Source organism: Lissotriton helveticus, chromosome 1_1, assembly GCF_964261635.1.
Source record: "Lissotriton helveticus chromosome 1_1, aLisHel1.1, whole genome shotgun sequence".
Classification (NCBI taxonomy): Eukaryota; Metazoa; Chordata; class Amphibia; order Caudata; family Salamandridae; genus Lissotriton; species Lissotriton helveticus.
Window position 1 is genome coordinate 1,311,552,776 of NC_136057.1, and position 15,424 is coordinate 1,311,568,199.

A 15,424-nucleotide genomic window follows, 5' to 3' on the forward strand; every position below is an offset into this window, starting at 1 on the left:
TTTGGTAAAGCACAAGCACTCTAGTCAACAGACTGGTGGCCCATTAGCATGGACCCTAGTTCTACACCTAAATCCACAGTGTGAAACCTAGGGATAATAATAGATGAAAAGTTATCCATGAAGGACCATGTACATCACACCCTGGCCACATGCTATGGCATTATGCAAATGCTACAAAACATCTTCCAATGGACTCATCCGGAAGCCCAGAAAACGCTGGTTCAGGGTCTAATAATTAGCCGTTTAGACTATGGCAATTCACTCATAGCCTCCATTAATGAAGACCTATATACTAGAGTCCAGGTAATGCAGACCTCCGCTGCCAGGCTAGTCCTAAATCTTCTATCCCGGTCCTCACTGGTACCAATCTTGAGATCATTGCACTGACTTCCGCTTAGGAAGCGTACTTGTTTCAAACTTATGTGTATTGCACATAAGTCCCTTTACAGAGTTAGGCCAAGTTATCTGTCTAAGAAACTCAAGTGGTATTCACCAAGAAAGAACCTCACATCTGTAGGAAAACACCTACTGACCCCTCTGAGAGTTTGAACCGCTAGAAATGGTAGCAGATCTTTCTCCTACCTGGCTCCTCAACAATGGAACAAGCTTCCAACTTATATTCACGCTATAGCAGATCTTAAATTGTTTAAAAAGCAGCTGAAAACCTGGTTATTCTAAACTCATCTTCTTATGTTATGGGACCCATTCCTCAGATGGCCCCGCTCAGTGCCATCGGGCCGCTTGGGTGTTATGTGCACTTAACAAATGGTCATAACATAGGCCGGGGCAGAATTCACGGAGTTGTGCTACGCGGATCTCCACAAAGTGCCAAAAAAACTCTGCTGTGCTACATGGACTTCTAGGAACAGCATAGTCCAGTATGTCGCACTGTTCGTGCAGATTTTGTGTGCCAAGAGTTTCTCCCGTGCTGTGAAATCACCGCGAACGGCATCACGCAGAGTGCCAGAGGGCGCTGCTTCTTTTTGCTCCTCAAGTAGATTTCTACAAGTGGCAGCAGCTTCCTCAACGTGAGCGGCAGCTTATCTCAGTGCGAGCGGCAGCGACCTGCTGCGACCGCCCGTGTTTACAAATCTTTCTGGGAGGTAATCTAGCTTGCGATTTCTCTTGCTCGTGCTTTTCTGAGTTTGTCAGAATGGGCAAAACTCCACGAACTCCGCCGGTGGAGCGGAATTCGCCTTCCCCAGCTCTTTGTCCTCTCAATTGTTCTATAACAGCATGTTCAATTAGAGGAATAATAGTAACAGCAGCTCTTTATGCCTTTATCAGAAATAGTTACTCCGACAACATGGTGATATCACCACAGCTTCACAGCAAATTGCTGCCTAGATGCCAAAATGTCCAGAGCCTGTGGTTGGACTAGACATTTATGACATTGGTTACAATAGGTGAGCCTTTTCCGCTGTACATTAATGAGAAATGTTATACATATTATATTCTTCGTACGTAGATTGCAGATTGTTCCATTACCATTTGCCTACTGCTTACTACTGTAATTCAAGCATGTGCATCCTACGAAACATTCAGTGCTGTAGATGAAACTGGTTCCTTTCACATTTTTGCTGCAAAATATGAGGTATGGTGGTCACTAGCTGGAGTGCTGTTCAGAGTTTTGCAAGATGATTGTCTGAAGTTCAGGTCTTTCTTTTTGAAGCCATTTGATTACTAATGTGTCAATTTTGGCAGTCCTCTGAGCCATTTGTTAAGAGATACTGCTTTTAGAAGGTTAATGTAGGGCTCCAAACTCAATGACGTGAAATGGTTCATGTATGTGAATCTATGAAAGATACCAATGCTGGAGAACCATTGTCACAAGTAAGTAACTTGTTTCTTCTTGGCCATTGATTAACAGACATGTAGTTTCTATGCTTGATTGAGGATAGAAGACTTCAAATAACTGAAGTAAAGGGTTTATGTGGGTAAATTTAGAAATGTCATGCATCGAGATTGAACAAAACAAGATGCAGTGTCGAACCAAACGACACTGTGCCCTTGGTGGCACTCCTGTGGAGACGTTGTCTCTTATAACATTGGTTTAAATTTCGTATCAATGAGTGATAAATCCGTATTTGTTGAAGTTCATCAAATGATTTATTCAATTATGTTAATTCAAGATTGATTTCATCTGGATATGATCAAAATCACAATATCATTAATTCATTGGCGATTCATCCGATTTTGAAAGATGTACAGTGTCGTTTGGTTCGACACTGCATCTTGTTTTGTTCAAATTTGGTTCCCCCCAAGGTCAGGAGGGGTCTACCTAGTGGCACCCAGAAGATAACAATATTTAAACAGATTAAACCATTGTTTTCATGCTTCAAATAAGGAGTGCTGCACATTGCACCGACATGCATCGAGATTAGCCCTGGAAACAAACCTATTCTAAATGTGCCCCTTCTTTTCCAGAAGCCCCTCTATCTCCAGGAAGTATCAGCCGTTCTGCTGCTACCAAGAATCGGATTGCTGGACTTGAGAAGCAGCTGAACATCGAATTGAAGGTCAAGCAGGGGGAAGAAAATATGATCCAGATGTACTCCAATGGATCCACCAAAGTAAGGAACCGAATCTCAGCCCTATGCTGTCTGGACTCAACCTCCTACACTCTATGGTCTTTTCTCTCTCTTCTTTATGGGGTACCATTTTCGAACATATTTAATTGTTCGTACCTTATAGCTTTTTACTAGTTAAATGTTTCTTTGCCTTGTAGTGCTCTTTAAGATTATTAAGTGTAATTTTTTCTATACATTTAACCCAGTGTATTTTGATATTTTGGTCTATGCTTTTTCATTCTCCCACTTGTTAAGAGGTGAGATTTTTCTGCTCCAATGCAGCAATTATTTCCAGCTGCAGCCTTTTTAACATGTAATTCTTATATTCTGTCCGAAGATCCCAGTATTTTATTCTTAATGTAGTGTTGGATTGGCAAACTTATTCTTCAGAGCAAAAATCGAATACAAAGTAAATATTGCGGGCTAAATTGGGATGGATGAGCAGGGAACCCTTCCACAGTGTCCCTTGCGCACTCTAGAACAAAGCAATAATCTCAGAAGGTTTTTTGGCAATCTAAGGTGGATTTTTAACTAGGGGCATTAGCGCTTCTACACATTGGTTATTTATGAACAGATTGATTGTTATTGATCAGAGGTTATGTAGCACACCTCGCATCCAAGTCCCCATCACCCAAAGTACAAGATCCACCCATCTGCTTCCCCTCCTTCTATGTATCATGTTCGTTAGGTAATCCCTTTCTTTTAATGCTTAGAGATTTATTTGTTTTTGTCTGAATAAAGTTAGAGTGTGGGAAATTAGTTATTTTCAATATTTGTTACTACATTGAAATACACTAATACCAACATGAATGAAAAACAAATATGTATGTCCAGTTGGGCAACTCTGTGGTTAACAGTCAGTCTTTAGCTCCCTTTTAATTTGAAATTTAGGGTACCTTTTAACTTTGGATCCTTTGAGTAATCTTTACGAAATTCCCCAAAGAAATCTCCCAACTATGAACGATTATGCACAGTTTGGTGAAGAGTGGAGGCACAAGAAGCTGCAGGCATATCTAAATTAAAAATACGTACACATATACATTGATGGCCAAAGATGACTTATTTTGGTGTATGCTTTTTTCATTCTCCCACTTGTTAAGAGGTGAGATTATTCTGCTCCAATGCAGCAATTATTTCCAGCTGCAGCCTTTTTAACATGTAATTCTTATATTCTGTCCTAAGATTCCAGTAATTTATTCTTAATTTAGTGTTGGATTGGCACACTTATTCTTCAGAGCAAAAATCAAATACAAAGTAAATATTGCGGGCTAAATTGAGATGGATGAGCAGGGAATCCTTCCACAGTGTCCCTTGCGCACTCTAGAACAAAGCAATAATTTCAGAAGGTTTTTTGGCAATCTAAGGTGGATTTTTAACTAGGGGCATTAGCGCTTCTACACATTGGTTATTTATGAACAGATTGATTGTTATTGATCACAGAGGTTATGTAACACCCCTCGCATCCAAGTCCCCATCACCCAAAGTACAAGATCCACCCATCTGCTTCCCCTCCTTCTATGTATCATGTTCGTTAGGTAATCACTTTCTTTTAATGCTTAGAGATTCGTTATTTGTTTTTGTCTGAATAAAGTTAGAGTGTGGGAAATTAGTTATTTTCAATATTTGTTACTACATTGAAATACACTAATACCAACATTAATGAAAAACAAATATGTATGTCCAGTTGGACAACTCTGTGGTTAACAGTCAGTCTTTAGCTCCCTTTTAATTTGAAATTTAGGGTACCTTTTAACTTTGGATCCTTTGAGTAATCTTTAAGAATTTCCCCAAAGAAATCTCCCAACTATGAACGATTATGCACAGTTTGGTGAAGAGTGGAGGCACAAGAAGCTGCAGGCATATCTAAATTAAAAATACGTACATGATGGCCAAAGATGGCTTATTGTGTTAAGCAATGCAGTTCCAAACAATATTGGTGGCAGTTAACAATCATGAAGACAAGGCCCATCCAGGCGAAACATGAAGCACTGGCAAAAGACAAAAAAGATGATCTGTCTGGCTCAAAAAGTGGTGGTTAAGCTTTGATATGCTTGAACACATAATCTTTATTTATAACTTATCTATTTTTGTTCTATAGATGAATATGTTCCCTGTTAAACAAGTTGATACATATGTGAATAAATGTACAGCAAACCAGCATTAAACAATATGTTTATAAACTCCAGGCTCTCCGGTATATTTTGAAAATATTTCAGTCATTTTTCACCAAAAATCAGCACCACAGAGGCAGATGTTTAACACATATGCCTGTAAATGTGATGGAACAGAGGACAGAGGTAGTCGTTCATTGCCGTGATATTACACTTGTCAGAGCAATTTTAACAGCAGCTACTAGCTTCAGTGGTATCGGTGGCACTGACCCCATTGAAATTCCCTTTTAAATATCACAGGTTCTCAACTGCATGGGTCTGCCATAATGTTGGAGGACATTTGTGATGTCATCCTCTGTGTCTTTTATTGGTCCCGATACCAGTATGCACGTCTGTAGCAATTCCTATCCCTATCTGCTGGTTGGTAATGACCAACATATCTTTGTTATCCGGTTGTGGTTAACCCAATATCACTGGGTTCTGATTCTTTTAGTGTCACTCATATGCAATCAATCAACTGTGCTAGCACCATAAGCTTGAAAAGGGGTTCACAGATTTCAAACACTAATTTACCTTTCATTTTGTTACCCTAGTGCCCCACCTGGGTAAGGGAAATGTGTTGGTGCCATAAAGAACCTCTCTCCTATTCTCAACCTCCAGTATTCTTTTAAGAAACGTTGTCACTATTTCTTCAAAGGTTAATTGTGAAGCGTTAATTGACTATTGAGAATTGGTATACACCTGCGTGCCGGACGCTCCCTTTATGTGCTCACTCCATGTACCCATTCCAGTTATCTGTTTTCTGCCTTTTGTTGTAGACTGGATCCAGGTTCATAGTCTGACAGCTCTGGGCCTCACTGTGGCTTACATTTTATTTTCACTGTTGGCTTGCGCTGGGACCACCTTGTTTTTTCTCTGGTTAAGGAACTAAACTAAATACAATGGACACCTGCCGCTAAGACAACTGGCGCTTTGAGAGCTAGCAGAGAGACCTTCTTCTTGTCCCAGGGTCTATATTGAGATACTTCTTTTGTGCTCTACTCATCAGCAAGATTACCACGTGTAGTATTTTTAGGTCTCAGCTAGTGTAGGCTGCGCTTGCGCAGTCTCGCTGGCGAGATTTTATGTTTTCTAGTAGTGGGGCTTAAACTAGCCCCTCTTCTCCATTGGCTGGCTTCCTAAACGGCTTTTTCGGATTGGGAGGCGTGTTTTTTTGCTTCTTTCTTTCCTCTTCCCATTGGGTGAAATGTAAACAACAACAAGTCAAAACACGCCCGTTGTTTACATTCCAGCCAATGGGAAGAGGAGAGAAAGTACCCCCCCCCCCCCCCCAGTCTGAAAATGACTGGGCGTTTCTCCGATCCATTTCTGCTTGACCTCGGAGAAACATGGTGGTGTTCATGGCGTGGTCCACTGCGTATGTGATTGTTTTTATTGCGCGGGTCGCATTATATTTTTAATTCCTAAGCGGGTACCCACCCCACTGTTTATTTTCGATTCGGAGGGAGCCTACCCCTCATCTGCCCCGTTTTCACAGCCGCAGCGCGGGACTGCAGGGAAGTACCGCCGCGACTGCGGGCCCAGCTGCCAGGGCCCTGTTTATTGGGCCGGGCGGCCCGTTCTGCCTGTCTCGCATGCGGGTGGGGGGGGGCTGAGGCCTATCTTGCGCCCTGCGCTCGCCTGCGGCTGCGGTCCCGGTCGCCAGTGGCGCCTGGTTCCTTGGCTATGTCCGTCTGTCTGTCTGTTGGTCCTGGGGTGTCCCACCAAGGCCTGTGTTGAGTGAGACGGAGCCCTCATTACCCTCCGCAGTGACACGTCTCCCGGCGGGGTTTACATAGAGTGAGGTCCTACAGCCCCCCTCACCTCTCCTCTCGCACCCCCCCGTCAGCGCCCACACACATCTGTCCATTCTTTCCCCCTTCGGGTATTTTTAGCCTGTAAACAACTGCTGCTACCTACAAATTGCGAGTCCTTGGGCCGGGGCGGGCCATTTGTGTGGCCGGGGGCTGTGCACAGTATGGGGGCCAGGCTGGGCTCGGCCTATTGTTGTGCTGGCATTGTGTGCGGCTCGGGGGTCTCTGAGACCCATCCCTGGCCCCCCTCACAGCCAGGAGCGCAGAGACTTGCAGGGTGGCCGTCACTCCCTCTGTCGGATTTGTCCCATGAGTGTCAGAGACGGTGAGGGACTGCTGGAGCCTAGTGAGTGACTGTACCCAGGAGGCAGGGAGTGAGCCTGTCACATGCACCTGTGTGCCTGTTCCTGCAGTGCATTGAGTGCCTGTCACATGCACCTGTGTGCCTGTTCATGCAGCGCACTGAGTTCCTGTCACATGCACCTATGTGCCTGTTCCTGCAGCGTGGCTGTCCCATGACATTGTGTGAGTGTGTTTCCTGCACCTCAGTGAGTGTGTCTCATACAGCTCTGTGAGTGCATGTCACATGACACCAAGTGGGTTGTGTTTCCTGCATCTCAGTGAGTGCCTATTACTACAGCTCACTGAATGTTTGTAACATGTAGCTAAGTGTGCACCTGTTACTACAGCTCAGTGAGTGCCTGTCACGTGTAGCTAAGTGTGTGTCTTTTACTACAGTGAGTGTGTGTCTCCTGCACCCTTCACTTCCCCTTGAGTGTCTGTATGCTGAGAATTAGTAACCCCCTGAGTGCCTGCCCCCTGAGTGTCTGCCCCCTGAGTGCCAGTCTCTGGCCGTCAGACCCCTGAGAGTTGGTCACTTGATTATCTGCCCCGAGTGCCTGTACCCTGAGGGTCAATCCCTTGATTGTCAGTGACTGAGCTCCCGAGTGTCAGTCACTCGCGTGCCTGTCAGTGATGCTATAAGAGAGGCGCTCTCTGCCCACCCTTGACTGTCAGTCCCTTGACGCCAGGCGAGGCTGTCTACTTCGAATCCCTTGAGTATTTGCCCACTGAGTGTTAGCAGAGTGCCTGTCCCCTGAGTGCCCACTCCCTGAGTGCCTGTCCCTTGAGTGTCTACTCTCTGAATTTCTGCCCCTGTGTGTCCACTCCCAGAGTGTCTGTCTACTTCTTGAGTGTCTGTCTGTCCACTCCCTGAGTGCCTGTCCCCTGAGTGCCCACTCTGAGTTTCTGCCCCTTGAGTGCCCGCTCCCTGAGTGTGGGTCCCTACAATGGGTGCCATGCTGTGCCCGGGGCGCCTTCTGATGGCACTGCTCCTCCTGCCAGCGCTCTGCCGGGCAGAGGACGGTCTGGACTTCCCGACCTACAACGGCAAGGACCGGGTGCTGGAGCTGACGGAGCGTGGCTTGAAGCCGGCCTTGAAGCGCCATGAGGTGCTGTGCGTCTACTACCACCAACCCCCCCCCCCCATAGGTGAGCTGTGTCTCATGACGTGTGCTGAATACCAGGATCTGTGTCTTATGACGTGTTCTGAATATCGCTCTCTTAAGCGCTGTCCTCGTTTGTGTTGTATGCTACACCCCTGTCATGTTTAATCTCTTATTTGCTTATGTTACATAGTACGTGTTGCTATGTTGTGTTACGTTTTTGGCATTCCTATAGCACGCAGTCTGAGAGTAGGGGCTCCAGGCGCTTTACCCTGGAAGGTTTCGTCCTCTGCATCCGTCTGCTGTTCCCTTGCACTAGGCCTGGCTGGTGTTTGGCGTGGTGCTTCTGGTGTGGTTCTCGGTTTCGCACCGGTGGCTTGTTCACGGAGCTGCAGTGTGTGATGTTGGTGTTGGGAAGGTGTGGCCCTGGGCTTTGCTGGTTGTGTAGACACACCCCACACCGGTGAGATGTCCGTCCCTGGCAGGTGGCGGTACTCTGGGTGCACTGCCGGTGTCTGCGTGCAGTGGATGAGGTGTGTTACGTGTGTGTGTGTGTGTGGTTCTGTGTCTTTGAGATGGATGTGTGTGGTGTTGTGCCTAATGAGTTCATGTTTGTGAGTCACTTGCCTCCACAGCGGTTGCTGAGGTGGGCGTGCCTTAATGACGTGTTGAATTTATATTGAATAAGATTCAGAATGTTTTGTCAAGAATTGTTCTCTGGCTTTAAGTTATAGAGAGAGAGTGTGTCACGTTGTGTTTCTGTGTTGCTTAATTTAGTACAGGACTTCACAACTGTTCCTATAGAGTTGTGCTTGGTATGCGGCATGCTGGCTAGTGTGTGTGTGGCTCTGTCTCTGTGTGTGTGTGTGTGAGGCTCTGTCTGTGTGTATGGCTCTGTCTGTGTGTGTGTGGCTCTGTCTGTCTGTGTGTGTGTGGCTCTGTCTGTGTGTGTGTGGCTCTGTCTGTGTGTGTGTGTGGCTCTGTCTGTGTGGCTCTGCCTGTGTGTGTGTTTCTGGCTCTGTCTGTGTGCGTGTGTGTGGCTCTGTCTGTGTGTGTGTGGCTGTGTGTGTATGGCTCTGTGTGTGTGTGTGTGGCTCTGTGTGTTGCTCTGTGTGTATGGGTGCGTGTGGCTCTGTGTGTGTGTGTGGGTGCAAATGCAATAGGTCACGCATTTGCGAGAGATTAAGCTATTGGCATTGTAAATGACAATGCCATTAATTTATGTTTTAAAAACAAAAATAATGTCATGAGCAATGCCGATAGCTCTAACTTTAACAAAGACGAGACCATTGCATTGTAAATGCTTTTTTGTTAATTAGAATGTTATTTGCCCTGAATCAAACGTGTCCGAGATATTTCCCCTAACCTTGGTTAACTCCGTTAATCCTAAGCTCAACAGTACCTCTCTTCTCGTTAGGCTTCCCAACCACTCGGCTGTACCTTAAGAGACTTTATAGCTGCATGGTAAGGCATGGCCATCTCCATTCTCATGGAGATACAATTGGTTGGTGTTTTTAAGACGGATTACTATTCAAGCTCCTCATCTGCAAATGGTTCCATCTCAGCTTTCCAGTCACACTGAAATACAGCAGCAAATCTTGCATTAGCACTACGAGATCCTCTCGTTGTACAAATCCCAACAGCAGCATCTGCAGCAGACATTTACACTGTCACAATCCTTTTCCCATTTCCCCAAGAAATGAGTGATCCCACTAGCACCCTACCACCAAAGCGCATGACCCTTCTTTATGCCGCCACCTGCAGCATGCCGCACCAATAAAGCACTCAACGACTCCTGCAGTGCCCATGTGAAAGTGTCTACTACGATGTTAACCTCCACTCTGTACCACAGACAGAAATGCATGACCACGCTTTGGTATTAATTCATGTATGTCTCTCTATATAAAATAAATGCTTGAGGCAAGCCCTCAAGCCTTTCAGAGAGGTCATGATTTAACTGTCACCCCAGCTAGTTACTCTTTATCACGTCTCTGGGTTGGGCAATTTTTTCAAGTCCTTAATAAACTCTACATGTGACAGTGTATATGTTCGTGTCTCTAACTGCCAGTCCCCATTTTCTGTCCCTTGTCTTTAAACACTAAAATTCCTTCTTATAGGTGAAGGTTCAAGCTGTGCTAAAGGTGGTTTCTTCATAGCAGACAAAGGGGCTGCCAGTCTCATGATTTCCTCAGGCAGAAAAAAACCTACTCTAAATCTAATAGTTTTAAATGAGTTCCTGAAAGAAAACAATTCGAGCTTGTTCCCCTTCTTTAGTCTAAGAATACAGTACTGAGTGCCTTCACTCAACCTTCAGGATGAAGGGGAGTAGCTTCATGGGGTATTTGAGGTGTTACACTCCCTAAAAAATGTATTCTGTTGTAAATAGTTGGGTACAAGTGCTTTCAGTCGGGTATAGTGAAATGTCTTTTGGTTTTCAAATAGGATTTTTACATGGCCACATTGACAAAAACACACACACACACACTCTCTCCCATCTGTTTTGAAGGCCTTAAAAAGGTTGATTGGTTTGAAAAATGTTATGTTTTAAGTGCCCCTAACAATACACCCTCCTCTCTCTTTCCAATGCCCCTTAAGCCCCCCTCATGTCATGCTTCTCATATATTGTGTTTTAAGATGATATGCCCAGCATGATTGTTAGGAAATCTGAAGCTCACACTATTCGCCCCCCCCCCCCCGCACCCTCTCAACCTTATTGACCAAGCTACGCCACCGGGAGATCTGTGCATTTCTGTGAAGAAATAAGCCATTTGGGGCCATTGTGGTCTTTTAGGGAAGGTCTAAGTGTAAAACAATAATGATAAAAGTTGTGGATACAGCAGAGGTGCTGAAATTGTGAAGCTGCTGCTTTGGGGAATGTGTGCATTTACCTAGCCAGAATTGTCAGTCTTGCAAAACATTTTGTTGTAACTCAATGTAAGCTTGAGATTATATTGGATAATATATTTTGTAAACCCTCTGTGCAGAAATATTTTTCCCGTCCACCACAAATGGATTTAACGAATTTTCTGTGTGATTGACTTGACTTTAATTACTAAACATATGTTAAACTAGCTACGTTTGTTAACGATTTGTGTACATGACCGAGAGGAAAGGATATCAATTTGAGTGCTACTTGTGCATACTGTGCTGGGAATATTGAGAGTGGTGAACCTCTTGTATTCTTCTGTAAATGGTATAAAAGAATTGTCAGTCAATTCTCGTTCTAAATAAAAGGCAGGTCTCCATAATGTTACAATTGTTTTGGTGTTACTTTTAACATCAAAAGGACAAGACCTTTTTTGGTTTGGTGGTTTCGCAAATGAACACGTGCAATCTTATGTAGTTTATTTTGAAGATGGTCCTATGTATTGGCCAACTTCCATGAGGTCATGGATGGTCTGTGTGGGTTTGTTACATGCCGCAGTGGTACCTTGGAATGGAATAGATAGATACAATCCTTTGGCCAGTGTAGAAAATGTAATATTTTGGTTCGAGTTGTATGATAAAATCTTCTCTCATCGTGGAACATATTTTTTAATTTGTCACTTCGACAAATTGTTTTTATGTATTGTAAATACTATCCTTTATAAAATATTGGTAAAGTATGATGGTACTTTTTTATCGCTAAATGTTTTTAAATGTTTTCTTTGAAACAAAAAATCAACAAAATTGATCTTGAAAACTTTTAAAGATTTTGACCTGTTTGCTTTCTCTATTCCCTTGGTCTCCCTCTAGGACAGAAAGCTTCTCCAGACAGCGCAGCAGATGTTGCAGGACAGTAAGACCAAAATTGACATTATCCGGATGCAAATCCGTAAAGCCATGCAAGCAGACGAGCTGCAGCCTGACATGGAAGATGGACAAGGTGTGTTGGGGGTAAAGGGTGGCAGCTGGAAGAGAGGGGAGAGGCTACCGGAGAGTACTGTGAATACTCAGAATGGACTAACGTCATTCAAGAACTAACAGTGGGACTGAAGGGAAGTGGGCTAGTCGATTAGAGGGCACAGAGATGTGAAGACTCCATTATGGCTACCTCTCTTCACTATTCGGTGATAGACCAAGTAGCTTCCTATTGGTTGTTACCTGGAAGCTTTAAGAGTAGAGTCTTCTGTAAATATGCATGTTTATGAAAGCTTGATTGAAATGTTGGGGATAATGTCAAGTGAGACTGTGAGAGGCGCTTTAAATATTCATGGAGAGTAGCAGCACCTGCGCCTTTTGGCACCCCGAGTATTTGTGGATATATGTTCGAGGCATATGAGCTGCAGATACTACACTTTTTCAGTAGATCGCCACCTGGTGTTGGGCTCGGATGATTGCATGTTGTTGTCGTCTTGAAAGAAGTCTTTTGTAGTCACGAGATAGGTGACTCATCCCTTGGACGATAGTGCGCATGGACATCGACTCCATCCTTAGATTGTTTTTCGCCATGATGGGAAATGATGGAGTTAGTAGAAGTAAAGAAAAAGGATGTCCATGCTTGTGCATCTAAGTAAGATAAAACTGGAACAGACACAAGTCCCGGGGAGGCGGGGGGGGGGGGGGGGGCGTGTAGTGATCTGCAGCTCTACGTGCCAAGAACAGATGCATACTGGTAAGTAGCATTTTCCGTTCGAGGCATATGAGCTGCAGATACTACACTTTTGCATCGATTGTGCAGCAGTGTCTCCCCTAGCGGTGGTCACCTGTATCTGTTGTAGTAGTTTGAAAGAGAGTTTTAAGGACAGCTTGGCCTACTGCAGCTTGCTGCTTGGTTTGCACATCACATCAACACAGTAGTGTTTAGTGAAGGTGTGTGTTGTAGACCATGTTGTCTTCTAGGGGGATGTTCCCTAAGAAAGCCATAGAGGCTCCAAGCTTGCGTGTGGAATGTGCTCTAGGAGAAACTGTTAATGTACGTTTTGCTTTTTGATAGCATATTTGTATACATTTTACAATACACCTTGCAATTCCACCCTTAGAGATGGGGTTGCCTTTATGTGGTGGAGAGAAAGATACAAACAGTTGTTTTGTCTTTCGAAACGATTTAGTCCTGTCTATATAGTAGAGAAGAGCTCTTTTAACATCTAGTGTGTGTAGAGCTCTTTCTGCTACAGAGTCCGGGTTTTGGAAAAACACAGGTAACTCTACAGATTGGTTTAAATGAAAAGGACTAATGACTTTCGGAAGGAATTTAGGATTAGTTCTTAGAACTACCTTGTTACGATGTAGTTGTAAAAATGGTTCTTGTATTGTGAAAGCTTGTATCTCACTTACTCTTCTAAGAGAAGTAATAGCAACAAGGAAAGCTGTTTTCCATGTGAGGAATTGCAGTTCACATTTGTGTAAAGGTTCAAAAGGGGGACCCATGAGTCTTGTAAGAACAACGTTTAGGTTCTATACTGGAGAAGGTGGTAACCTGGGTGGAATGATTCTTTTTAATCCTTCCATAAATGCTTTAATAGCAAGTACTCTAAAAAGAGACAGATGTCGTCTGTTTTGTAAATATGCTGCAATTGCTGCAAGGTGCAGGCGTATGAATGAATATGCCAAGTTACATCTTTGTAAATGTAAAAGGTAGCAAATTATATTTTGAATAGAAGCATCCAGGGGATCAATTTGGTCATTGTTGCAATAAATGGCAAATCTCTTCCATTTAGCAGCATAACAAGCTCTGGTAGAAGGTGTCCTGGCTTCTTTAATGATTTTCATACAGTCTGGTGGTAGGTTAAGATAACCAAACTCTAAGACTTCAGGAGCCAGATCGCCAGATTCAGTTGATTTTGGTCTGGATGTCTGATGTCTCCATGGTTCTGCGTTAGCAGGGAAGGTGTCAGTTGTAATTGCAAAGGTGTAGTGATCTGCAGCTCTACATGCCAAGAACAGATGCATACTGGTAAGTAGCATTTTCCTTCTTTACTTATAAGATACCCAAGAAGCATTGTTTTGCCCACAATCACTGATGCTGATGTTCATTTGGTCTCAATGTTCTATGTGTGGGTTCACGTCCTTTTTTTTAATATCCCGCTAATTCAGTTGGGCTGACTCTTTTATATACAATTCCATTCATGATGATGGTTCTCTTCCCCTTGCGACGGATGTCTATGCAACCTGCTAAGTGTTTACAATAAGCCAGCGAGGAACTTCTTATTGATTCAAACAATTAGCACTGGAGAATTTGTTCAGCTGTGTATCTCCAGTCAGTTACATGAAGCCTGCATTTCCTGTGACACACACTCCTGCATACTTAATGCCTGAATGGTCATCCTTCTAACCCTTGTTTCTCGCAGACCTAGCCAACATCCTCCTCTTCCTAAAACTCACCTCCTAAAAAGATGATGTCTTACCATCATCAAAGCTCTTTCTAGAGATGCTCTCACAACCTTACTCACCATTGTCAACACCTCCCTCATAGAACACATTTTCCCAGACACTCTCATGACAGCCAATCCGCACACTCTAGAAGAAGACCACACTAGAGCCTGAAGCCCTCTCCAACTTCTGGCCTTTCACTCACCTACCATTTATCAGCTAGTTCACTAAACAAGCATTTGCAAAGCAATAGGTCTCGCATTAGGAAAGTTTGAGCTATTGGTATTGTAAATGGCAAAGTTTTTATTTATGTTTTTTTTTTTAAATAGCTAAATTAATAGCTTTGTCATTTACAATGCCAATAGTTATAACTTTCGCAAATGTGATACCTATAGCATTTGTAATGCAATATGTTTTGTATTTACATGACTTAGATGTATTGATATTACAAATAATAATGGCAATGAGTTGTCTCTATGTAGAAGACACTGAGTAAGTTGTCTACTGGTTTGTGGTCAATGCTCTTAGCTCACGAAATAGACTCTGTAGAGCAGTCTTTGGCCTTGTATTTGTTCGCTGATGTTTACTGTAAGTATATGATTAAATCTATAAAAAAAAAAATCTATAAAAAAATAAAAATGACCACCAGCCAAGACAAAGTATTGTTCCAAAATAGGGAGCGGTAGCTAGCATTTGCCATGTGTGAACATGTGCCTGCAAAAACGGCAATGAGGATTAAGTATGACAGGCGCAGAATGGAGTTCAAAGTCTCTCACAACTCTCTGGTTTCGCGTAGCACAGGCCGTCTTAAATGAGGACTGAGTGTGTCGGGTGCTGAATGCCGTGAAAAGTCGCTCTCTACTCTATTGATTTCGCGTAGAACGGATAATTTAAGATTATGGCAGCCTGTATGCATGCATTCTTATCGGCTACCCACCCATGCCCAGCCGCCATCAGCTCTCACCAGTATTGAAAACGCAGCACGGGCCCGGTGTAGAGAGGCACGGCAGGCTGCCTCCGTAGCTCGCTCGGTTCCTCTCTTTCTGGCGTGACCACATTTTCTTTGGCCATATACATGTCGCGTAGGGTCAAGGCGCTGAACAGAAGCACAGACAGCAGGGCTTTAAGTGGTCAGATAAAAAGTCAAAACGAAA

General features: G+C 43.8%; 1 protein-coding gene across 4 annotated transcripts in view; it reads left to right on the plus strand.

Moving 5' to 3' along the window:
• Positions 1–15,424, plus strand: part of LOC144823203 (serine/threonine-protein kinase N2-like) — a 643,207-nt gene that overhangs the window by 395,616 nt on the left and 232,167 nt on the right. For all 4 annotated transcript variants that reach the window (XM_078681534.1, XM_078681528.1, XM_078681543.1 and 1 more), the window contains 2 exons: positions 2,428–2,573; positions 11,715–11,844. In XM_078681534.1, coding sequence (XP_078537660.1) covers positions 2,428–2,573; positions 11,715–11,844 — 276 coding nt within the window. The remainder of the gene's footprint in view (positions 1–2,427; positions 2,574–11,714; positions 11,845–15,424) is intronic.